At 39.1% G+C, this 25093-nt stretch overlaps 1 protein-coding gene across 1 annotated transcript in view; it reads left to right on the top strand.

The window, feature by feature from the left end:
- The window catches only part of POLA1 (DNA polymerase alpha 1, catalytic subunit), a 299648-nt gene that overhangs the window by 13467 nt on the left and 261088 nt on the right, over window positions 1-25093 (top strand). Inside the window, exons 5-18 of the mRNA XM_048213462.2 lie at window positions 1647-1762; window positions 2220-2282; window positions 3150-3242; window positions 3675-3762; window positions 4057-4258; window positions 4347-4525; window positions 9908-10020; window positions 10774-10890; window positions 12094-12168; window positions 13049-13187; window positions 13895-14049; window positions 19320-19404; window positions 22580-22641; window positions 24308-24397. Coding sequence (XP_048069419.1) covers window positions 1647-1762; window positions 2220-2282; window positions 3150-3242; window positions 3675-3762; window positions 4057-4258; window positions 4347-4525; window positions 9908-10020; window positions 10774-10890; window positions 12094-12168; window positions 13049-13187; window positions 13895-14049; window positions 19320-19404; window positions 22580-22641; window positions 24308-24397 — 1577 coding nt within the window. The remainder of the gene's footprint in view (window positions 1-1646; window positions 1763-2219; window positions 2283-3149; window positions 3243-3674; window positions 3763-4056; window positions 4259-4346; window positions 4526-9907; window positions 10021-10773; window positions 10891-12093; window positions 12169-13048; window positions 13188-13894; window positions 14050-19319; window positions 19405-22579; window positions 22642-24307; window positions 24398-25093) is intronic.

Genomic DNA, 25093 nt, shown 5'->3' on the forward strand with positions numbered 1-25093 from the left:
GAGTGCATTGTGAAGCTCTTGGAGTTTTGCCACTCTGATAAATGAGAAACGACATCTCAGTGTGGTTTTCATTTGCATTTCTTTTACAGATGAAGTTGAGCATCTTTTCATAAAATGTAATAGCTGTTTATATATTTTTTATGTGAACTGTATGTGCGTGTTTATTGTGCACATTCCTTTTGGGTTTGGGGGCTTTTTAATAATCCAGGGCTTTTTTTTTTTTGTCAGAGGAATTGGTCCTTTATCTGCAAAACATTGTAAACATTTTCTCATGTTTTGTCTTTACACTTGTTTCTGTTGTAATTGAATTTATCAGTTTTGTTTTCTTGCAGATGGACTTTGAATCAGTTAGAAAGACTTTCCCCACACCCAGGTTACAAAGGCACTTGCCTTTTTTTTTTTTAAGAGATGGGGAGAGAGAGAAAGGCCGGGGGGTGGGGAGAATCTTAAGCAGGTTCCATGCCCAGCGCAGAGCCCAACACAGGGGTCGATCTCACAACCCTGAGATCATGACCTGACCTGAGCTGAAATCAAGAGTCGGAGACTTAACTGACAGAGCCACTCAGGTGCCTTGGAACTTGCCTTTTTACTAAAGTCTTGCATATGCTCATGTTAAAAATTTTGATCTGTGATTTATTTGGTGTTTATACTGGCTTACTTCTTTACAAATGGGTAGCCAACACTACTTATTAAAAAGTCCATCTTCTCCCCACTGATATGAGATGCCATCTTTATTATGAGCTAAATTCCATAAGTAATTTGGTCTTTTCTAGATTGAATTTTCTATTTCATCTGGTCTGAGTATTCCTATGTCACTACCACACTATATGAGCTATTCATTTTAGGTCTTTTTGAGGTAGAGACTTTCTCTGGAATGAATCAGAAAGAGGGAGTAAAACTGACAGTATTAGAAGAGTTCGTAGGTGATTTACACATGGCCATAAGAGAAAACGTATGGCATAAGTTGTTCTTTACTGAGCAGATGTCTCCGTGCCATTTAGTGTTGTTACAATATATTGTGTGTGTATAGTTGCTGTTCCTCGTAAGATGGAAATTAGGATGCTATACTAACGTGACTGGTAATCCTCTTTCTTCATAGTTAGTTTTCCTGCCAGATTTAGGATAGCACTAAAAAGATGATCTCGTGAAGCCTGTTAGACTAATACCCTGGTTCCAGATGAGCTTGATTGTTTTATTTCTCTTGGGGAAAAAAAACACAAAAATACCCCCCACCTTTTAACAAGATTTTTATTCACACTAATAATAGCTGTTAAACAGTACCACTTAATAACTTATTCTGGTATTTAAGTAGTATTTCATCAGTTTTTTAAGATTTTATTCTTAATATCTTTACACCCAACGTGGGGCTCAAACTTAAAACCCCGAGATCAAGAGTCGCACGCTCCACCAACTGAGCCAGCAAGGTGCTCCATCATCAGTTTTCATAATAACATTTAGCCTAAGTTTTCCTGAATTAAACTGCCTTTAACAATTCGTTCCTCTGTTCCGTGTTTAAAATCTCATATTTTTGTATTGAATTCTTTTTTTCTTCTCATTTTCCTGTACAGAGGGCAAGTGACTTGGCTTTTAGTTTCCCATATTGATTTTTGCTGGTACATGTTTATAAATCAGTTATATTCCAACAGGAAAAGATGATAAAGCACGTACCAAAGACAGGAGGAATGTAAAGAAGGCTGCGGTGACAAAACCAAACAGTATCAAGTCAATGTTCATTGCTAGTGCTGGGAAGAAGACTGCAGATGTGAGTTTCGTGGTTTTCTGATATTTTGTCTTTTCCTTTGAGAAGTAAATTTAGTAGTTGATTGTATATACAATAGGTGGTCAGTGTGTTTGAGCTCAGCTATTTCAGTTGTAGCTTCCTGATTTCAGTCACGAAGGTGGATGTAGATTTCCAGGTGAATTTAGGCACCTCATTGTTTGGAACTTGGAGGTAGAAAAGTGAATGAAAAGCGGCATGGACAGTGTGTTTGTTTCATTGATTAGCAGGAGGATCATGGAATGAGGGTGAAAACAGGATGGGAGCTCTAGGTTTAGGAGTTACACGTACACAGGTGGTTGTTAAGATCTGTGAACGGATGAGCGCTCAGGACTGAAAAGGCAAGGACTGACTTGTTGGGTTCTTCTTTCACAGACACATGGTCTGCATGAAAACATGAAGTGCAGGGCTTTCTCATTCTGCCTCTCTTTATAATTTCCAGAAGGCTGTAGACTTGTCCAAGGATGATCTGCTAGGTGACATTCTACAAGATCTGAACACTGAGGTAAGTCATTCTCTGGGAGTTGTCAAATAGGCGGGGACATAGGCTGAAGAAACAATTCAGTAATTTTACAAAACAGACTGTTGCTAGAATTTAAAACAAAAACTTCAGTGACAATACCACCACATACACCCCATAAAAACCCCACAAAAAAAATCAGCCCCCTGCCCAAACACCTCTCCAGATTGGTTTCTTACCACGTTGGGTGAGTAGTTTCCAGCTGTTACAGGTTTATGTAATTATGTCGACGGAGCTGCGTGGGGATGTGTTTGAAATAGTAAGAATATATACACACGAGTCAGTTCTGAGAATGCGCACTGCTTGTGTTCAGTTGCTGCAGTGTATGTTCCCGAAATAGATTGAAACCTGTCAGTCTGCACAATCAGGCGTGAGATCCTCATCTTGAATTCAGAGAGGGAGTGAAGGAAGAGTCAGTCAGCTGTCCCTGAGAGAACTCAGACAGGCTCAGCTGCTCCGGGAATTTGCAGTTGGGCTATTTCACGTGAAGACTAAACTCATTTAGAGGTGTGTTTTCTTTCTAAGTAATCCTTGATTAAAACAACTAACACCGACACGTGTGGTTCTAGCTTGACAGTTTTTAAATGTAATATCCTGGAAGGGTAGGGGAAAAGTATGTTAAGTTGTAAAAAAGAAAAAATTGGTGAGAGGTGGATTTAATATCTATTCTGGTTTTTTCATGAGTCTGTGGTATTGTTGCTATAGTAACTGCAGTACATGAGCATAGATCTGTGGGGGGAGCAGGGAAGGAAAAAATGCTTTGCTTATTGGGCTTCAGTGGGGGAAGAAATGCACTTTTTCTGTCTTGTGGTAAGCTAAGCATGGCGGGGAATGTCTTATTCCTCCCTTTAGAAACCTCAAATAACTCCACCACCTGTAATGATACCAAAGAAGAAAAGATCCGTTGGAGCTTCACCGAATCCCTTCTCTGTGCACACCCCCAAGGTAAAGTGTGTGGAAATACCTTCAATCTTGATTTATATTATTGCTTAAAACTTACTTTGTTGATTTTCTATATGAGGGAAATGCTTTTGAATTTGTTCTTGATTTTAGTTTTAAATTAGGACTCCCGTTTCATTATATAGTTTCATGTATTTCAAAAATAGCATGTGCCTGGTTTTTTCATAGTAAATTTTTAGTAACTAGTATGTGTTTATTATAGGTATTACAGCTGTGCTAAATGCAATAATTTTCTTCCTGGAAACAAGTATTTTTTTTGTAAATGTAGGTAACAGTAAAATAATGGAAGCTATTACATTAATAATACATAAAATTGTTGTATAAATGGGAACTGTCATTTTCTCTGGTCAGGGTAGGACAGTTGCATATTTTTTGGTATGCAGGTCTAACTGATTGAACGTTTAAAAATATTTACAGGCAGTTCCTTCAGGAAAAACTGCTTCCCCTGTCTCGAGGAAGGAGCCTCCGTTAACTTCAGTTCCTCTTAAACGTGCTGAATTTGCTGGTAAGTCTGATGTCAGGCAGACCTGCAAGGGTGTTGAGCAGTTGCAAAATGCTGTCAGAAGTGGAGGCCCCGTGAAGGAGGAAGTGGAGGTGATTTTGAAGGAATTGTGATAGCAGGTTCAATTGTGAAAGATTTGAATCCACAGCAGTAAAAGTTAAAAACCATCCAGTTTGGAGATGGAAGAGAAATGCAAATACAGTGTGGGAGAAAGGGTAGGCTGCCGTCGCCGTGCTGGGGAGGCCTTCGTGTTCCACGGCAGCGGTACATGATGGGAATGTGTGATGACGCCTACAGGAGAGCCAGTGCCAGCGTTGTGTATAGATGACCAGGAGGACTCAGGAGCAATGGATTTTGAAGATGGTGACTTTGATGAGCCCATGGAGGCTGAGGAAGTGGATATGGAGCCTGTGGCTGTCAAGACTTGGCACCAAGAGAGTGAGCCAGCAGAGGGGGTGAAACATGAGGCAGATCCTGGGAAAGGGACCACGTCCTACTTGTAAGAGCATTTTATGACATTTCTGGCAAGTAGCACTATAAATTACTCAGTTGGATTTTAAAAGGTTTTCAAAATGTAATTTCTGCAGGGGAAGTTTTCTCCCAGATGTTTCTTGTTGGGACATTGATCGGGAAGATGACAGCAGTTTCTCAGCCCAGGAAGTCCAAGTGGATTCCAGTCACCTTCCACTGGTAAAAGGGACAGATGAGGAGCAGGTGTTTCAGTTTTATTGGCTGGATGCTTATGAAGATCAGTACAACCAACCAGGTAATCATATGTGTGTCTTTAATGCAGAATAGTGCCTTTCCCTTAAGTGGTTTAGTTATTATAATTGGCAAAGGCTCTGTCCTCATGTACGTGTGTAGTACGAGAGCAGCACTCATTCATTGTAAAGTGTGTGAGCAGCCCAGGTTGAGAGGAGTTGTGGTATGAATAATCCTTAAAAATGTTTTTTCCGTAAACCAGTTATATGTGATTTTGGAATGTGTAGTTGCAGTTCACCTTCGATGTATCTAGAGTTGTAGGTACACACTTTATTTTAAATGGAATTAGTCATTAATTTGTTTCTTTATTCAGCACATTGAACACCTGTTGTATGCCAGGCACTAAGATGGCATGAACAAACTGGAGAAATTCCCAGTCCTAATGGAGCTTACATTCTAGTGGGGTGGGAATGGGGGTGAGGACATGGGCAGTAAATAAGGTGAGTGGATAAACGGTGTGAAGGCATTTAGTTGCGGGATGGCTAAGGAAGGCCTGTCTGAGGAGACCACCATTGGGCTGAGATTTGAGGCACATGCTGAGCTGAGGAAAGAGCATTTCAGCCTGAGGAACCAGTGAGCACAGAGGCCTGGAGAGAGAAAGGAGGCCTATGTGGTTGTAGCCCAGTAAATCAAGGGATAAGATTGGTAGAAAATGAAGTTGGAGACAAAGGCAAAGGGCGGATAATGAAGGACCTTGAAAGCCATGTTGAGGAATTCAGATCTTACTCTAAGAGCAGAGGGGAAAGCAGTGGAGAATTTTAAGTGCTGGTAGAGCTGGGGTGGTGGTCATATGGTTGGGTTTACAGTTTTAACAAGAACCTTCCAGTTTGTGTGGAGAACAGTGTGTTTGGAGGGGAGGGGGGAGACGGGAACCGGGCTAATGAGGAAGCCCTGGAGATCAGTCCGTCCAGGGCAGGCATGCTAGTTACTTGGCCTAGTGGTGGCTGTGGAGAAGGAGAGAAGTGAATGCATCTCACGTGTATTTTGACATGAACCTGTTGATGGGTTGATGTGGGGGCTGACAGGAGGAATCAAGGATGATTCCTGGGTCCTCCTCCGAATGAGCTGAAAATGTGAATTCTGACTCAAAGCCAGGAGGCTCTCGTTTCTTTTTGTACTGCTTGAGCACTTCTTCACCACAGGGCTGGGCATGCCAAGGTATGTCGGACTAATATAAAATACTGTACAGATCCTGAAATAGAGTTGCCTTTATTACGACCCATGTCTGGGTGTGAGGATTGATGCAGCTGTGTATTTTTCAAAGTGGTTGCCTGGAGGCTGCATCTGGTGAAAACAGTATCAGTAAAGCAAGTGAATGAATAAGAAGAGTAAGTATTAACCATAGGACTTGAAGGCCAGATTTACCTTAAAGATAATCAGACATTGAGTAACTGGAAAGTTGTTACTGTCTCTGCAGAGACAGGGGAGGCAGAAGTATTAATAGACTTCAGCATATCAAATTGCACAGGAACACTTGGATAGCCATTAGAGTAGCAAACTGCCATGTGTTAGTTTCTTAGGTAAAGAATAAGCCATCTTAGAATGGTATCTACTTTAGCTGTGACAAGATAATTTGGTTAGACCCTCTCACCTCCTTGGTTACCTCTTTGCTACTCACCAGTGGAAGGTAGACTAGTAAGTGGGATTGCGTGAGGCTGAGCAGGTATTTCCCATCCATTGCCAAAACCCTGGCCTTCCCCCTTGTATGGCTTCAAGGGGACACCATTTTCACATGTGCTTCATGTGTTTTAGGCTCCCTGGAGCACAACAGCACTGTGGGGCTTGCTGGAGTTGTGTGATGTGCCCTTCCCAATGCTAATCCCTTTGCTGTATTCGCTCGATGATGGCTTTGATTCTGTCTTGGTTAATGTTCCCATCAAAACCAGAAAATTGGGAGCAAGCCTTGATTGCCCCTTTCCTTCACTTTCCTCAGCAAGTCTTGTTAATTTTCCCCTCCTAAAGTAGACAAGCTGTCTTCTCTTTCTCCTTGGAGCTTCCACCTCTGATTCCTTCTTGCCTACTGAAACCATTGTGCCAGCTTCCTAAGGGATCTCTCAGCTGTCATCCCCTACATTGTGGCCAGAGCCATTGCTCAGAAGGGTAGCACTGATCACATAATTTGCTTGTTAAAAAAAAAAAAAGAAAGAAAACTCCTCCGTGGCTACTGCCTACAACGCAAAGTCCAAGTTCCTTTGCAAGGCTTCTAATACCTGCCGTGTATGACTTTTGTGTTCTAGAGATAGTTCCCTGTTCATATTCATATTATATTATTCATATATTCATTTTATTAACTCCTTTATTTTCAGCTTCCAGCACAGTGCCAAGCACATTGTAGGGATTTAATAAATGTTTGACATAAACTGCACAGCGATTGACAGTCCTGTAGATGCACGTGAAAGGTTTCAGAGAGCCAGAGGTGCATTCACTGCTCTTACTGAGATTGCCTCTTAAAGCCTCATAGCTACATAGGGGAAGAATGGGTAGCATAGAGATGAATGGTGTCCCCATCCCCCATTAATCCATGTATAAAGCATCAGATTGCCCAATGTCAATTGCCAAGGGTTAGAACCTTAAACAACAATCTTCTTTCTTCCTGTGTAAAATGAGTTTATTATTTCTACCTTTTGTTTACTGTTTGATAATCTTTTTTTAAGTCTTTTTTTAAAAGATTTTATTTATTTATTTAAGAGAGAGAGAGAGAGAGAGAGAGAGAGAGAGAGAGGAAGCACAAGCGGTGGGGGGAGAGGCAGAGGGAGAAGTAGGCTCCCCGCTGAGCAAGGAGCCAGATGCAGGGCTTGATTCCAGGACTCTGGGATCATGACCTGAGCCAAAGGCAGATGCTTAATCAACTGAGCCACCCAGGTGCCCCTGAGTGATACTTTTATAAAAACAAAAACCAGCATCGTTTTGTAGGACAAGGTCTAGAGCTGCACCGTCCACTGTGGTACCACACATGTCCACATGTAGCTCTTCAATTTTAGATTTAAGTTAAAAGGAAATAAAATTTAAAATTCAGCTTCTCAGCCAGTAGCCACATTTCAAATGCTTTAATGGCCACATGTGGCTAGTAGCTACCATATCCATGGATGGCACAGATAACAGAACAATTCTGTCATCACAGAAATTTCTAATGGTTAGTGCTCGTCTGTAGTAATAGGTGTTGGAGGTTAAGATTGAGGCATTGAAGCACAGCTGTATTAGGAAAGCAACCAATTTATGGTATGTATTGTTACCAAATTCCTGGTACTACCATAGTCAAGGATAGGCCTTTTCAACCACTATTGGGAAATATTTTGCATTTGAAAAAGGTACTGGTCTGTTATTGCCCTATCTTCCAAATACTATGGTAACAGGAAATTTCTAGTGCTAGAGAAGGCCTCAGACAATCTGGTCTAGTTAGGAGGAAGCTAAGGCTCCAAAAGATAAAGTGGGCAGCCGTTAGTGGCAGAGTTCTGGGCTCCTCACCCTCAGTCCACTGTGCTGTTCTGTGGCACTTCTTAAGCTGTGTCCTCTGTGATTGATTCCAATGGGTTAAAAAGGATGGCTTGAAAAAAAAGTCCTTTAATCTCAGGGGGTTGAACAGTTTCATCATGATAGCAGGTAATGATCACTGAGCCTTGGTGAAATCAATGCTGCTAATAAAAACGAAGTACTCCCAAAGACCCTGTTATTGTGTCTCACTTTCTTACAGATTCTAAGTAAGTCAGTTGTTGCTGAATGCTCCATAATTATGAAAAGAATCTTACTCTTTGCATATGGGAAGATATCCTGTCTTCATTATGACTTTTTCAAGGTTGAATAATCCTGACTGCACCTGGTTTCAGCTAGTAACTTTGGGGGGAATGTAATCTTTGTTTACCATGATCTTTTTGTGGCAAATGAGGCATAAACAGTGTCAAATGTGTGCATGAAGTGTGGTATTAGTTTGACTGTAAAATGAGCTATTTGAATCTGTGAATCCAATATTAGGGTCTTTATTTTTCTTTGCATGGAATTTTGTTTTTTCGTCTCTAACTGTTGTGAGGATGACTTTTAATTTTCTGAGCTCCTGTGATTTTTTTTCTTTTTTAATCGTTCCCCACAGTCCTCCCTTTTCTCCCCTTCTTCCCCCCCACCCCAGCTGAAAATCACATAGCTCTTTTAAGAATTTTAATCATCTGCAGAAATGAAAATTTTTTAGATGGTCTTATTTCTACTAGAACGAGTGACAAAAGGAAGCACTGATGAGCTATCTTGTGAAACTGGAGTAATTGGCCTTGTGAACAGTAGCCTTTGCATGTGCCAGAATTTTCTTAGTGTCTCAGACAAGTAGCTGTGTTAAGTGGCTATGTGATTACTGCTGTCTAATTATGCTCAGAGCTCAGGATTTTGCACAGTGGCCATCTTTTAGGTTGACTATCAGATCTCTGGAGTCCTTTCTTGATGTCCAGCTTTCAGGAACAGTGACTTGATATCTATCTAGAAAGGCTTGTTTTTACTTTGTGGTATACATTACATAGGAATTTCAAAAGGGGCATGTCTGCTGATTTGGTTACTAGAACATTTGTTACATAGAAATAGAAGAGCAAGAAACATGACAAGCACTACCTATCCAGATTGTTAAGTAGTCTATCAGGTAGAAAGGGTAAAATAGAAGATAATAGTTGAACCATATTATGAGATATATATCATTATATGGAATAAGGTATTTGAGATCTATTATGTTTTTCCCCAAATGCAATTTTACATATAGAAAAATATTGATGTGTACCACACATTGTTATTGTTATACATGAATGTTAATTTTTATTGGTAAGTACAAGTGCTAAAAAGCAATTTAGTATTCTCACACTTCGTTAGAGGTTTAAATGGGAGATTCGTTGGAGAATAGTTTGCTTTTTTTGTTTCTCTTAATCTGGGTAGTACTGGTTCTAGGGAAGTTTTTTTCCCTACACTGACCTAGGGTATCTCTTTAATTTCTGAGGTATGGCTACACTGACCCTGGGATCTCTGCAATTCCCCAGGGTTTCTGTACTAACGTGGGGTGTCTCAGTAGTTCTCCAAGTGTGTCTGCTCAGACTTGGGATGTCTCCCCAGTAACTGAGGTTTGTCTCCATTTACCTGTGAGTCTCTAATTCTAGGGAAAATGTTTACACCAAGTTAGAGAATCATTCGGTCCCCTGTCATCTCAGTGGTTACAGGTTTTACCAGTGTGATATTGTTGTGTGGCTTAAGTACTGAGTAAGCGAGCTGGGGCTGCGGAGCGGGCAGCAGTTACAAATTTACTGTAAAAAAACATCATGAAGGCTTAAATGTGTGGATACATACAATGAGCCTTTATGTTGCCCCTTTAATGGGATATAATTGAAATGTTTCTTTTCTCATGGTTTTTCCCTTACTCTTTTAGGTGTGGTATTCCTGTTTGGCAAAGTTTGGATCGAATCCGCCAAAACCCACGTGAGCTGTTGCCTCATGGTGAAAAACATCGAGCGAACACTCTACTTCCTTCCCCGAGAAATGGTAATCATTAGTGATTAGCCTCTAATTCCAAGTACATTGTTCTGCCACCAACCCTATTCTTCAACAGAGCTATGACTTCTCCACAGCCTTGATGCTGCTTTCTTGCTGCCTACCTAGTAACCACTGGTTGTCAGCAGCTCCTTTAGAGTTTGGGGAAAAAGAGAGAATGGAGTAAAACTGGTTTTTGACTTATTACAGTGTCAAAGTGTGAGTTTTATTATATAATAGTATCTTCTTCCCCACCCCTTATTTCCATAGTAATCAGGGTTGGGAGTGTATGGCTCTAAAACATCACATGGCATTTGGCCCGTTGTCATGCTTCTGCTGTGCAGGCAGCAGTACCGGTCCCTCCACAGCCGTTGAACCAGCTCAGCTCTGTTTGCTCCTCCTTTTTAAATTGGGACTTACCATCCACACTCCCCTACCAAGCCCAGCCCCTCCCCTGAGATCTCAGTTGAACTGTGAATCTGAAGCTTCTTGGTGAGGATTTACAACTCTATTTTCCCATTTTGTAGAATCGGTCCTTTTTATCTGATGTGTTTTTATGGTGCCACTGGAAAGATTTGGGCATTGGGTTTAGTACATTTTTGGGGTCTGCTGCTATCTTTGAACTCCTCTACCTATAAGACTGTTCTTTAAATGTTTAAATTGCTGAAGGTGAAAACTGAATTAGACTTGGGTTTCTCGTTGTTAAAAGGATTTCATGTACAGATACTTTTTTTTGCCTCCCCTCTCCTCTCCATGGGAGAGCAGAAAATTGATCTAAATACAGGAAAAGAAACAGAAACTCCAGTGACAATGAAGGATGTTTATGATGAATTTGATGAAAAAATAGCAGCAAAATATAAAATCATGAAGTTCAAGTCCAAGGTTTGTATTTGGTGATAATTTTTCCCCACTGTTTATTAGTTGTTTGTTCTTTTCCTGACTTACAAAGTAGTTCTTGTATATCTTCTTTGTACAAAATGTCATTGAATGGAAATTTCACAGATATCAATGTAAGATTAGCAGGATTTGTAAAAATATTTTCTTTCTCTTTAAACTACTTAGAAAATAATTTTCTTGAATTTGAATAGAAAGATAACAAAGCAAAGCAATCGTTTCCAATCCTTGTAGCATATCTTGTGTTCTTTTCTGAAATGGAGAAGAAACTCTTCTGATTTTGTTTTTAATTAGTTGTTGGCAAGTTGTTTTGGTCAGAAGGTTAAGGTTTTATATTTTAAAAATCGGGGACTATGATGCTATTTCTGATAGGACAGAAATCTTTTATTTGTGTGTTACATATTGATCGGTCTTGATTTTAGTGTGATAAATGACACCTTTGGCCATCATCATCATAGGGGCTTGTAACTCAGCATACTTTTAACAGTGATTGCAGCAAAGGGAAGATTGAATTGCTGAAGATAAGGTTAATCATCTTAACTATTTGAGCTTTGAATTATGGCTGATGGATCAGTTCTCTCACATTCTAGAAATAGTGTGGTATAATGGTGAAGAGCATAGGTCCTGGGACCAGACCGCTTGTGTTTTAAATCCTAGCCATATGACTTTGTAGTATGTGACCTTGGGGCAGAGTGAGTTCTCTGGGCCTATTTGTTCATCTGAGAAATGGGACCCTATTTCAAGAGTTGCTGGAAGAGTTAAGCCACTGAATTCTTATTAGGTGATTAGAACAGTCCTTGGTACTTAGTTAGCACTCAGTAAATATGACCTATAATTTTAATGCTAATATTCTTCTAGCAAGATGAAGTTGGTTAATATCAAAGAGTAGCAAATGATTTAATACATTAACATTATAAAAATCTTTAATCTTTTATTGCCCTTCTTGCATGCAAATATTTCTAAGTTCTTTAGTGTCCAGGAGAAGTCTTTTTAGCATCTTGTCAGTGTTTTTAGTCCTAGTGGAAGGGGGGGGGAAAGGGTGCCCTTTTGGTTTTATTTACCTTTGTGTTCCATAAGGATACTAGATTCCTCAGTGTTGAATACAGGGACATGTGTTGTGCATGTAATGCTTGTCATTTTAATTTGTGAAAAGTTTTTGTCTTAATGATTTTTAAATATCTACTTACCCAGCCAGTGGAAAAGAACTATGCTTTTGAGATACCTGATGTTCCAGAAAAATCTGAGTACTTGGAAGTTAGATACTCGGTAAGTCAAAGAAAATTACTGGGTTTTCATTGAGAATGACATTTCTCTATTTTTGAAATTTCAACTGGCTTTCAATTAGGAGTATCAGCAGGGCTCCTCAAGCCCACAGTTCATTGAGGTGGACTTACAGTAATGAATAATTAAAATGGATAAAATTAATTTGAATATATAGAATACCAGTTGTACTGCCTTCCTTGGCTTTCAAGTATGCATCTTTAAATAAATAAGTTGAAACTGCACAACTGCTTGCTCGTCAAGTGGAACGAATGCCACATGATGGAGTTGAATATCATTAGTCTGTTGAAGTGTCCCTTCTGAGCAGCAGAAAGGTGAGAGAGGAGCATCAGTAGCGTCGCTGTAGTGCTGCTCTTGCTCCCCTGATAGGCAAGGTCATTGCTGTGGGATGTTAATTAACTGGGCCTTAACCTCTTTTTACCTTTGTTATAGAGTTTTGATCTCACAATGTTGGAAAAGGGAAACTTTTAAAAAATATTTCTGACAGTGGTGATGAAAAGTTTTTTTAAATGAGTTCCACTCTTGCTTTTATTCTTCTCATGGAGTGGTACTTATCTGGCTATTCTTTATCAGTAAGGCATGTACAGCTCTGGACAGAAATCCTCTTTTGGGGGAGCTTCTTGGCCTATTTTTCTTTAATGGATGCCATCAAGATGTATTATTTTGTCATTGTGAATTGTTTTTGTGTCCTACTGTGAATTGTTTTGGATTTCATTTGTTGCAAATTACATTTCATATATATCAAAGGAGTTTCTTCCGGTGGTTCGTAGAGAGGCTTTTGTTTATTTCAAATACAGACTTTGGAAAATGTGAAGTAATAGTTTTAAACAAAAAAGGGCTTTTTTTTCTTCTTTGCCTTTTTCAGGCTGAAATGCCACAGCTTCCTCAAGATTTGAAAGGAGAAACTTTTTCTCATGTATTTGGGACCAACACATCCAGCCTGGAAATGTTCTTGATGAACAGAAAGATCAGAGGACCTTGTTGGCTCGAAGTGAAAAATCCACGTAAGGAAACATGTTTGGAAAGCTAGATTGCTGATAGAGGTGGTTTTTAAGAAGTTAAGGGATTGGTCTCTGTATTTCAGTGCGTCTACTTCCTTTTTTATGTTGTCTTCCTCAAGGTGTTCCTTGAGTGAGTATAGGGAATATGTTTGGAGCCACTTGATCGCTGCAGTGCCTGGCAGTTTAGTGGGAGGGAGGCCTTCCTGAGCCCAGGTCTTTGTGCTGCTGTTGGCACATACTTCTGGCCGATGACACCCACCTGCTGTACATAGTGGACTGCTGACCTCTGAAGGAGGGGATGCATCACTGCCGGAGGCAGCTAGTGCTCGTTTGGTTTCTTACCTGATGTTTTCCAGTATTTGCATCTGTGATACTCTCTTTTGGCTTCATGAATCTCTTAAAAATGTTTTGTGATTCCTCCAAGGTGGTGTTTTTTTTTTAAACCTATTTTAGGGGTCCTGGATTCTTCAGAAAGTCAGATGAAAGCTGCGGACCTTTTTCCCAGGAAGATGAACACACACACACACACACACACACGGCTTTGCATACAATCCAATAAATGGGCTTATTTTTAGTTAGATGTTGTAATAAGACATTCTTATTAGAATATGGGGTTGAAGACTATCTCAGTTAATCACAGATGTCTTAATTATAGTAGTTTTCCTTTTTCAGCAAATGGCTATTGATCTGTTGTATCTATTCGCTTTCAGAGCTCTTGAATCAGCCAGTCAGTTGGTGTAAAGTTGAGGCAATGGCCTTGAAACCAGACCTAGTGAATGTGATTAAAGATGTTGGTCCTCCTCCACTCGTGGTCATGTCTTTCAGCATGAAGACAATGCAGAATGCAAAGACACATCAAAATGAGGTAAAGAAATAGGGCAGATTTGTGTACCTATGCTTTAGATGCAATGCTTGCTTGAACTTGTACAACTATTCTACAAGGGAAAATTGTTCTTTCTGGAGGAGAAAGAATACTAATGCACGCCCAAACTCCATTTTCGAGAATGAATTGAATTTGTTGGATGTTTGAGTTTTTCTTTAAAGACTTAAAAAAAAAATTATTTTTTGTTTTTTGAATTTTTTATTTTGGCAAACTTTAAGTGGACTTGGAATAATACAGTGAACTCTCATATTCCTTTTACTCTTATTCAGTAGTTAGTAAGATTTCGTCACACTTGTTTCCCCCCCTCTTTTTTTCCTGTTGAGCTAAGGTTAGATATTGTATAATTTACCATTGTATACTTTGGTATGCATTTCTCAAAACGTGCACACTTTGTAATAGAATACCATTATTGCACTTAGTAACTATACCAGTGATACCTTGATACGATCTAAAATACTCAGTCCATATTCACATGACTCTGTTTACCAAAAGTGTCTTTTTTTATTGAATTATATTTGACATCTCTTAGTTTCCGGTGTACCACATAGTGATTTGATGTTCTTATGCTTTACAAAATGATCACCACGATAGGTCTAGTAACTATCTGTCATCATATAAAGTTATTACAATATTACTGGCTCAATAATGTTTTCTACCAGTTGGTTTACTTGAATCAGGATTCATATAAGATTCACAGATGGTGTTTCATTTTTATGTGTCTTGAGTCTCTTTTAAATGGGAGCAGATCCCTCCCACCCTCTTTTTCCATTGACATTCACTTATTTAAGAATCATTGTTTGTTGTCTAATAGAATGTCCCATTTTCTGTGTTTGCTTCCTGGTGTCACTGGTTGGCACAGTATGGCCTGTGGGCAAACCACCCTTACCATCTGTTTTTGTAAGTTTTATTGAAAGACATCATGTCTATTTGTTTGCATATTATCTGCAGTTGCTGTAGAGTTAGTAGTCATGGCAGAGGCCATGTCACCTGAAAGCCTAAAATACTTAGTATCTGGCTCTTTACAGGACAAGTGTGCAAGCCCCTGCTAGTTAGCACTAAAGAATTGGTTAGATTGAGTTTTGACTTTTTGGGTCAGTATACTGTATAGGTGATATGATGTATTTCATACTACATTATATATCAGCAGGCGTATAAGGTCTGGTTAAACCACTGTTGGTGGGGCTATGATTGATTAGTGGGTTCAGGTTTTCATCCAAAGGAGGGTTTTTTAACCCTGGCACTACTGATGTTTTGAGCTGAATTATTCATTGTTGTGAGGGCTGCCCTGGGCATTGTGGGATGTTTAGCAGTAACGCTGGCCTCTGCCCGATGCCAGGTAACACCCTTCCCCCCTACTTGAGACAACCGAAAATGCCTCCACACATTTCCAACTCGGGTGGGGACAAAAGTTGTTCCCATTTGAGAACCTCTGGTCTAATGATCCCCCTCTTTATTTTTTACCTGAATTAGTTATTTCATTAGGACTTGTAAAACAGCTTTTTAATTCTGTCATCCTTTCCATTTTTATTAGTTAAACATGTTAAATATTAGAAAGTTTATTCATTAAATTTTTCTATAAAATTAACTTTTCCTTGTTAACCAGCACTATTTGGTTATGCTGCAGTAGTTCATACAGGAAACATGAGGTCAATATGTACTTCTTTCTCTTTCATTGCCAATTTTCTGAGTAGGAACTTGAGGGCCTGCATTACATGCAGGGTTGACCAGTGATTTGTTTATTTTTGTCATGACATATTTTGCTTCCTCTTTTATTGAATATTATGAACTCACAGGTTTTATATTTACTCATTATGTTTCAGTTCATTGCCATCATTATTACTGTTACTTTTGATGCTTAAATCTGTCTTTGGTCAGTGGGAGCGTCTTTATTGTTCGCTTCTAACTCCTTTTGACATTGAAGGGGATGTTTTTTAACAGCAGCCTTTTGGCGTTGTTTTTACTCTGAATTCTTTTTATTATGTGACTTGATCTTTTAATAATAGTTAGTAGATGGCCATAGTTAACAGTTAAGTGCTCGGGAAAGGTTTAATTAGTTAAAAAAAAAAAAAAAGTACCCATCCTCTAGCCCCCAGAGTGATGTTTTTCAGTATCATTTCACAATAAAGGAAGTAGGGCTTCATGGAGAAATGGCTGATTCAGGGCAGAAAATGTCCAAGATAAGCCTGAAATATCTAGTTATACTAGAAAGTGAGGACGATAGTACGATCTACTGAAGATGTGTCAGAAGGGCCCAGGAGTTAACTCGAAGAGTTTCCTAATGGCCAAAGATGGGACAATTTGAGTATGGATAAAGATAGCTGCAGCAGATTGCAAACATGAGTTCGCACTGATAGTGTAAGCCCTAGCAACCCTGCATTGGTCATCTGTGAAGGCAGCTAGGGAACCAACTCATTGGTTTGAAAATAAAGGGATTGAATCTAGCATTTCTCGTAATCTTTTTGAACTCATATTGTACCTCAGGTAACCAAATAATCAATGAAGGGAAGTTTCTCTTCATAGAAGGTTTCTATCCAAGAAATGATGAAGGAAAAATTGAATATTACACTTTGCAATCCCTAATGAAATAGTGGATCTAGCAACCAGTGGTTGCTAATAGCACTAAAAGAGAGCTAACCAGACATGATGTGCCTGTGCCGTTTGGTAGAAGTAATCAGTAGCACCTCTAACATATTCTTGCCAAAAAACTGAATGTGATTTTGATCAGACCTTTAGATCTAAATGTGAATTCACTGGCAGTACAGAAACAGAGGAACTTGTGAAATGGTATTGTTGGAATACAAGCAGCAAAATCGATACTGTGGGGCACTGTATAGGATGAATGACCCAGTTTCTTCAACAAATGAATTGCAGGGAAATTATAGCTGGGGTGGGGTTGTGCCTATAGTTTTACATATCAACCAATTGCAAAGTATGGGCTTACTTAGTAAATAAAATTGAGATTGTTGGGAAAACATGAAAATTTGAATCCTACCTGGATATTTAGTGATTTTAAGGAATTACTGTTAATTTTATTAGCTGTGACTGTGTTACATTTTAAAAACTTACCATCTTTTAAAGTAGTTATTTTTAATGGGGTGAGATTTTGCCCTTTTGGGGACATTTGGCCATGTCTGGAGACATTTTTGGTTGTTACAACTTGGGGGTGGAGGGCAGTGCTATTGGCAGCCGGGGATACTGCTAAACCTCCCACAGCCCTCATAACAAAGAATTATTTGGTCAAAAATGTCCATAGTGCTGAGGTTGAGAAACCTTGTTTTACAGGTACATGCTGAAATATTTGTGGGTAAAATGATAGGTCTGGATTTTTCTTCAAATAATCTGGGTGGAGGCAGGAAGTGGATAGGGATAGTGATGAGTTGATAATTGAAGGTGGATGGTTGGTATATGAAAGTTGATTTTGCTGTTTTTTCTCTTAGTAAATGTTGAGTGAGTGAATGAATGAATGAATGGATGAATGAATAGGAGAGACATTCTGCAGCCCTAAGTAAATTAGATGGATTCCTAAGGGTTTAGATTACTTGGTTAATAAAGCTGTTGACTCAGCAAATGTTTCTAAACCATGTGCTAGTGTGATGGAATACTTGGGACTCAAAAGACAGAGGAGGAGGCAGATATTAGCCCGATAGCAGAAATAGATGTAAAACTTACAAAGGATTCATGGGCTCTGGATAGCATCTCATAAAGGAAGCTGCCCTAGCCTGGGAGGCCAGGAAGGTGTCACTGGTTGGGGAAACTTCTTGGGATGCTCTGAGGATCAGCCCCTGTGGGAGAGTGAAGACAGCAGGCCTGGCAGTGGGAGAAAACTGTGTTGCATTTACAGCAAAGGTCTCAGTCAATCCCAGGGAGCTCAGGCGTAGAGACGACCCTTCAGAGTTGCTCTGAATTCAAATAAGTGGTTTGGGCCTTTGTTACCAGTTACCATCCCTCCTCTCCTCTGATGCACTAGGTAGTCGATGTAGGCTGCCCTCAGGCAGCTCTCAAGAGACTCCTCTGTGAATGTCAGCCTCCAGCTTTCTTAGTAGTTGGGAGAATGAGGGCCCTTGTCCTGAAGAGGCCTTCTGGGTGACACACCACAGTATCTACTCCAGAAGTCTTCTCTGAAGAAGTAGGGCTGGACCTTGAGTACTGGTGGGTGAGTAGGAGTTAACTAGGCACAGAGAAGGTTTTTTTAACCCCCCAGGGGCAGCAAGCTTTCTCCAGCACGGTGCCATGGGAAGCCATTGTTGGTGTCAGCACAGAAATAGGGAGACCGCTTAGGAGGCTGTTAGATGAATAGGTTGATATAAAGTATTGAAATCTGGATATGAACATATGAAAGTTTAGACAAAAAAGTCTCCTAATAACCTCAGCCCTCCGAGACAACTACTATTAACATTTTTGTGTATTTCTTTTCTGTCTTCTTTCTCTGCATATTTTATTAAAAAGCTAGGATTTTAGGGGCACCTGGGTGGCTCAGATGGTTAAGCATCTGCCTTTGGCTCAGGTCATGATCTCTAGGTCCTGGGATGAAGCCCTGCGTTGGGCTCCCAGCTCGGTGGGGAGTCTGCTTCTCCCTCTGCCTCTCCCGTTGCTCGTGCTCTCTCTGTCTCTGTCTTTCTCTTAAATGAATAAATAAAATCTTAAAAAAAAAAAAGCTTGGATTTTACTATAGATGTAATTTGATTTTCTGCTTTTTTTCTACAAAGTTTTTCCTATGCCTGTACTGTTTCTAATCACAACAGTAGTACTTGCCATTTACACAGTTTGGGAAGTACCAGTTTTTTTCTTTAAAGTAGTCTCTACACCCAACTCAAAACCCTGAGAACTTGATTTGCATGCTCGACTGACTGAGCAGCAAGGTGCCCCAGAAAATACAAATTTTAAAAAGAAAATGAAGAATACCAACTGTCCTTCTTCCCCAGCTTCGTCCATGATTGGCATCCTCCAGATTATTAGTCATGCATATCTATAGCTTGTTTTTTAAAGATGGAGTCTTTAAACATCACTTACCTGTTTCTTTTGAGACCGCTGGCTGGGAGTCAGGAGTCCTGGGTTCCAGTTCCAGGTCAGAACTTCTATTTCCCCCTTCTATTTTCTCTATTTTTTGTTTGTTTAAATACTTTCGTAATAAAAAGTTAAAATATTCATAGGGACTAAAATGTCTTTCTTTTAATATTCTTGGTGGTTTTGGTGAGAATGCAGAATGCATAGTAGGCATCTGATAAGTGATCTTTTCCCTCCTTTATTTGCAGATTATTGCTGTGGCAGCTTTGGTCCATCACAGCTTTGCATTAGATAAAGCGCCCCCACAGCCTCCCTTCCAGTCACACTTCTGTGGTATGTATATTTTTTAGCTGGTCTTCTAATGGCTTAATTTTAATTTTTCTAATTTTTTTCTCTGGCTGTTGGATCAGTAACTTTTTCTTTTGATGTTTTCAAGAGTAGTTAGTACATATTGTTAAATAAGTTTTTAAAAATTTTTTGTCAGCTATGGACACTGAGTTTTACTGGATTGGTGGCTCCTATTCATCTGGTTTATTTTGTTCAAGGAGCAGAAGTTGGGAGGCAGTTTGCTTTTTTTTTCTGTTCCAGTGGTTATTTTACTGGGGTACTCTACTTTTTTTTCCTGGGTCAAAATTATGCTATCACTGTTTCCTTCTCATGATGTCTTTAGCCCATCATAGAAGCCTGACCAAAGTTTTCTGTGTGGTGAGGCAGTATGCCAGGGCATAAATGAATGTCTCCCTGTTTAGGAGGAGTTACACTATATCAAATTAGATTTAGGTTTGCTCTGCATAAAATTCAATTGGTGAAAAATGTTACACAGAAGTCTGTATGCCATGAGTCAGTCTCCAAAGAGGATTCTGACCTATTCCATGTTGAGACCTTGGCCAGTTAACTAACCATTTTTTTTTGTAAACAAGAAAAGGGCATAATACTATTGATCTGTTATATTTCCTGAACTCTTTTCCAGCCTAGAACCAGCAGTTAGATGGGGCAGCATCTCCTGTCTGATTTTATGGGTATTGGGAAAGTGGGACAAGGAAACAAGCAGAGAAGGGAATATCATGTATTATTATTGTGAAGTTTCACTCTTTAAGTGTGGAAGAGAACAGTCATGAGGTCATCTCAACATGTATTTTATTCACCTGCTCTCTGTATGTCACGGTGTGAACATCTGTTTTGAGTGGCAAGGAACTTACAGTGAGAGAAGCTTTGGTCATCTTTATGTTTCTAACTTTGAGAAGGTTAGCATTCCTTCATAGTGTACTGGTTAAGGCTTTGCTGGTGGGGGGATTCCCTTTGGGCAAGACTGTTAAACATCCTCCATTCTGACTTAGATGGGTAGAAGATGTTTCATGAAAGTAGTTTTAAACAGTTATAGGGACTTAGGGTTCTGTGCATGGCTATTCTTTTTTTTTAATCTAATCTTTTAAACTTTTAAAAAATTGAGGTATAATTGACATGCAACATTTTAGTTTCAGGTGTGCAACATGACAATTTGATAATTGTATGTATCCTGAAATGATTGCCACAATAAGTCTAATTAACATCTGTCATCATAGAAAACGGTTTTTCTTGTGATGAGAACTTCTTAAGATTTACTTGCTTGGCAATTTTCAAACATGCAAGACAGTATTATTAAGCATAGCCACCATGGTGTACATTACATCTCTAGGGCTTATTTTATAACTGAAGTTAGCACCTTTTGACCCTCTTAACCCAGTCCCTCCTCTACCCGCACATCCCATCCCACCTCTGGCAACCATCAGTCTGTTACTTGTATCTATGGCCTCATTTTGTTTTTGTTTTTTTAGATTGCACATATAAGTGAGATCATATAGTATTTGTCTTTCTATGTCTGACTTTCTTCGCTTAGCATAATGCCCTCCATGTTCTATCCATTTGTTGTCACAAATGGCAAGGCTTTTTCCTTATTTTTTTATGGCCAAATAATAATCCATTGTATAAATATACCAGTTTTCTTTATCCATTCATCCATTGATGGGCACTTAGGTCGCTTCCATTTCCTGGCTCTTGTAAATAATGTTGCAGTGAACATGCAGGTGCAGATACCTTTTCAAGTTAGTGATTTCATTTTCTTCAGGTACCCAGAAGTAGAATATACCTAGATCATAGGGTATATTTATTTTTAATTTTTTGAGGAACCTCCATGCTGTTTTCCACAGTGGCTGTACCAGTTTATATTCCCACTAACAGTGTACAAGGGTTCGCTTTACTCCACATCCTAGGCAACGCTTATTATTTGTCTTTTTTTTTTTTTTTAAGTAGGCTCGGTGCCTGAGATGGGGCTTGGACTTAACGACCCCAAGATCAAGTGTCACATGCTCTACTGACTGAGCCGGCCCCTCTTGTCTTTTTGATAATAGCAGTTCTGACAGGTGTGAGGTGATACCCCCGTGTGGTTTTGATTTGCCTTTCTTTGATAATTGTGATGTTGACCACGTTTTCATGTACCCGTTGGCTATCTGTATGTCTTCTTTGGAAAAGTGTCTATTCAGAACCTTTGCCCATTTTTTTTTAAAGTAGGCTCCATGCCCAATGTGGGGCTTGAACTCATGACCCTGAGATCAAGAGTCACTTGCTCTACCAATGGAGCCAGCCAGGCGCCCCAGCCTTTGCCCATTTTTTAACTGGACTGTTTGTTTTATTGCTATTGAGTTATAGGAGTTTTTCGTATATTTTGAATATTAGCCTCTTATCACGTATATGATTTGCAAGTATTTTCTTCCATTTGTTAGGTTGCCTTTTCATTTCGTTGATGGTTTCCTTTGCTGTGCAAGAGCTTTTTATTGTCATGTAGTCCTACTTGCTTGTTTAAGCTTTCGATGCCTTTGCTTTTGGTGTCAAATCCAAAAAATCGTCACCAAGACCAATGTCAAAGAGCCTACTGCCTGTTTTCTTCTAAGAGTTTTATAGTTTCAGGTCCTTGTAGTCAAGTCTTCAGTGCATTTTCACTTAGTTTTTGTGTACGGTGTAAGATTGTGGTCCAGTTGCATTCTTTTGCATGTGGCTGTCTAGTTTTCATATTACCATTTAGTAAAGAGACTGTCCTTTTCCCATTGTATATTCATACCTCCTTTGTCATAAATTAATCATATATGCATGCATTAATTTCTGGGCTCTTTGTTCTGTTCCATTGATCTAGACATCTGTTTTTATCCAGTACCATACTGTTTTGATTACTGCAGCTTTGAACTATAGTTTGAAATCAGGGAGCATGACGCCTCCTGCTTTGTTCTTCTTTCCCAAGATTCTTGGGCTACTTGGGGTCTTTTGTGGTTCCATGATGAATTTTAGGATTGTTTGTTCTGGCTTTTCTTCTGAGGTCCAACAACGTGACCGGTGGAAATACTTGAACTCTTAACTCTTTAGGGATTAGGAGGTATTTGTTTATATTTAAGACAGTTTCCATTTGGAAATGTGTGGCATATGTGTACTTGAAATTCGACTAAGATGGTGATGGAATCTTTTTTTTTCCTTCTTACAGTTGTGTCTAAACCAAAGGACTGTATTTTTCCATATACTTTCAAAGAAGACATTAAGGAAAAGGTAAGGAACTCATCATTTACTCCTTTTAAATATGAAGCATCAATATTTATTTAGAAAAAGAAAAGGAGAATGATGTGGATTAGTAGACTAGGCTATTTTATATGTTAATTTATTAGATCTGTTCTTGCTAGATTGGACTATGACATTAATCCATTCAAAATGTATTAGAGATATGAAAGTAGAAACATCATTTAACAGTGTTTTACCACCTGAAAATAGTGTGATTCTACACCCTGTTAGTAGGTGGATGGGCTCAAATCCTCCTTCAGATAGCTTAAGTGGAAGCCTTTCCAAAATGCATGATCATGTGATTACTGTTTTGATAAGTATTGGGTAGAGCCCCTTCCCCCATCCTCCAGCTTTAAGAAAGCCAAGTCAAGTTGAGACTACTGTGAATAATGAAGGGGACACATATTGGAAAGATCGATATGGGCTGGCCAGAATTGGTCAGTAATCTCTCAACTGCTAATGTACTCCATAAAGAAGTTTTCATGGGTCCTTAATAAAATAGGGGGTGGGGAAAAAAGTAATGCAATGTAGTGAGTTTGTCACAAAGGTAAATGTATTCAATGTAAAGAATTTATTTTTTGGAGAGGATGTTTCTTTTGTGAAATGTTAGTGTTCATAAATTTGTGGGTTAGTTTTGTTTTTTTTAATATCCTCACTTGACAAAATTTTAGCAACCTTATTAGGTTCCACTTATTTTAAGTTGGCTTGAGAAGTCCAGCAGTCTGGGAGGTACTTTTGGGTCAGGCTATTATTTGTGAAGTGCTCTGAATTACCTATCCAAGTAAAATGATCTAGAAAAATTCATTTAGAGTCAGACTGATATTTGTAGCCAAGTTAGTTGTAGAAAACACATAGCTATCAACTTCCATTTTAAGAGAGTCTTAATAAGAGTGGGTCTTTTGAATACCTGATTTATATTCAGTAATCCAAGTGGAAGCCTTTTGTGTGAAGATAGGTTTTATTTATACTTAAGACACCTATAATTCTTAAATGTATGTTTGTTTTCAGTCTAGTTTCTTATTTATGGGTTCTTACACCACTCTTGGAGATTAGTTTATACAATCCTTGGGATTTCTTTGTGTGGTAAATACATAAACAGCAGAGTCTACCAGGGATTATACAGGAAAGTAAGTAATGTTTTTGACAGGTACTTGGATTCATGTTCATATGTGTCCAGATGCACAAGTGTGTCCCTGTGGAGGGACATGTCTCTACTTCATAGTGCTCAGCATTTCAAGTTTTGCTTTATTTACACACTTATAACTATGAGCTCCTTAGAGACTTTGGGCAGTTATTACTGTGACACCTAGAATCAGCAATTTCATTGCTTCATTTAGTTTTGAAATGGATGGATTCTTTTTGTTTTTTAAAAAATTTTATTTATTTATTTTGAGAGAGCGAGAGAGAGCGTGTGCATGCACACATGATCAAGGGGGAGAGGGAGAGGGAGAAGCAGGCTCCATGCTGAGCAGGGAGCCCAATGCCCAATGCAGGGCTCGATCCCAGGACCTGAAGGCAGATGCCTAAGCAACTGAGCCACCCAGGCACCCCTAGATGGATTCTTTAAATTCTAAGAAATCAAACCCTGCTTGAACAAGTAACCAAGTATAGTACTTAAAAGTAAAGAGTAAGTGACTGGTATGTTTTCGTCTAACAGAATGTGAAGGTTGAGATTGCTGCAACAGAAAGAACATTGCTAGGTTTTTTCCTCGCCAAAGTTCACAAAATCGATCCTGATATCATTGTGGTGAGTAGAAGTCTCATCGTGCCTTGGGGGAGCTCTTCATTCCTTATTAGTTCTTTTCAGTACTTGTTGAGCAGCAGAGAATCTTTTTTTTTTTAACCTAGGTAAAATTGGTATATAACATGATGTAAGTTTCAGGTGTATAGTATTACAATTTGACATCTGTATACACTACAAAGACCAAGAGTCTCATTACCATTGATCACCATACCCTTCACTTTTTTGCCCATCCCTAAGCCCCTTTCCCTCTGGTAATTAGCAGTCTGTTCTTTATCAGTGAGTTTGTTTTTGTGTAGTTTTGGTTGTTCATTTGTTTTTTTTAGATTCCACATTTGAGTGAAATCATACGGTATTTGTCTCCATCTGACTTACTTCACTCAGCATAATACCCTCAAGGTCCATTCATGTTGTTGCAAAAAGCATGATTTCCTTCTTCTTCCATTGTGTGTGTATGTACCACATCCTCTTTATCCATTCATCCATTGATGGACAGTTTAGGTTGTTTTGATATCTTGGCTATTATAAATGAACGTAGGGTTGCATATATCTTTTCGAATTAGTGTTTTCATGTTCATATAAATATCCAAAGTGGAATAGCTGAATCATATTGTAGATATATTCTTAATTTTTTGAGGAATCTCTGAACTGATTTCTGTAATGGCTACACCAATTTACATTCCCACCAAGTAGGAGGGTTCC

This window comes from Ursus arctos, chromosome X, assembly GCF_023065955.2.
Source record: "Ursus arctos isolate Adak ecotype North America chromosome X, UrsArc2.0, whole genome shotgun sequence".
Taxonomy (NCBI): Eukaryota; Metazoa; Chordata; class Mammalia; order Carnivora; family Ursidae; genus Ursus; species Ursus arctos.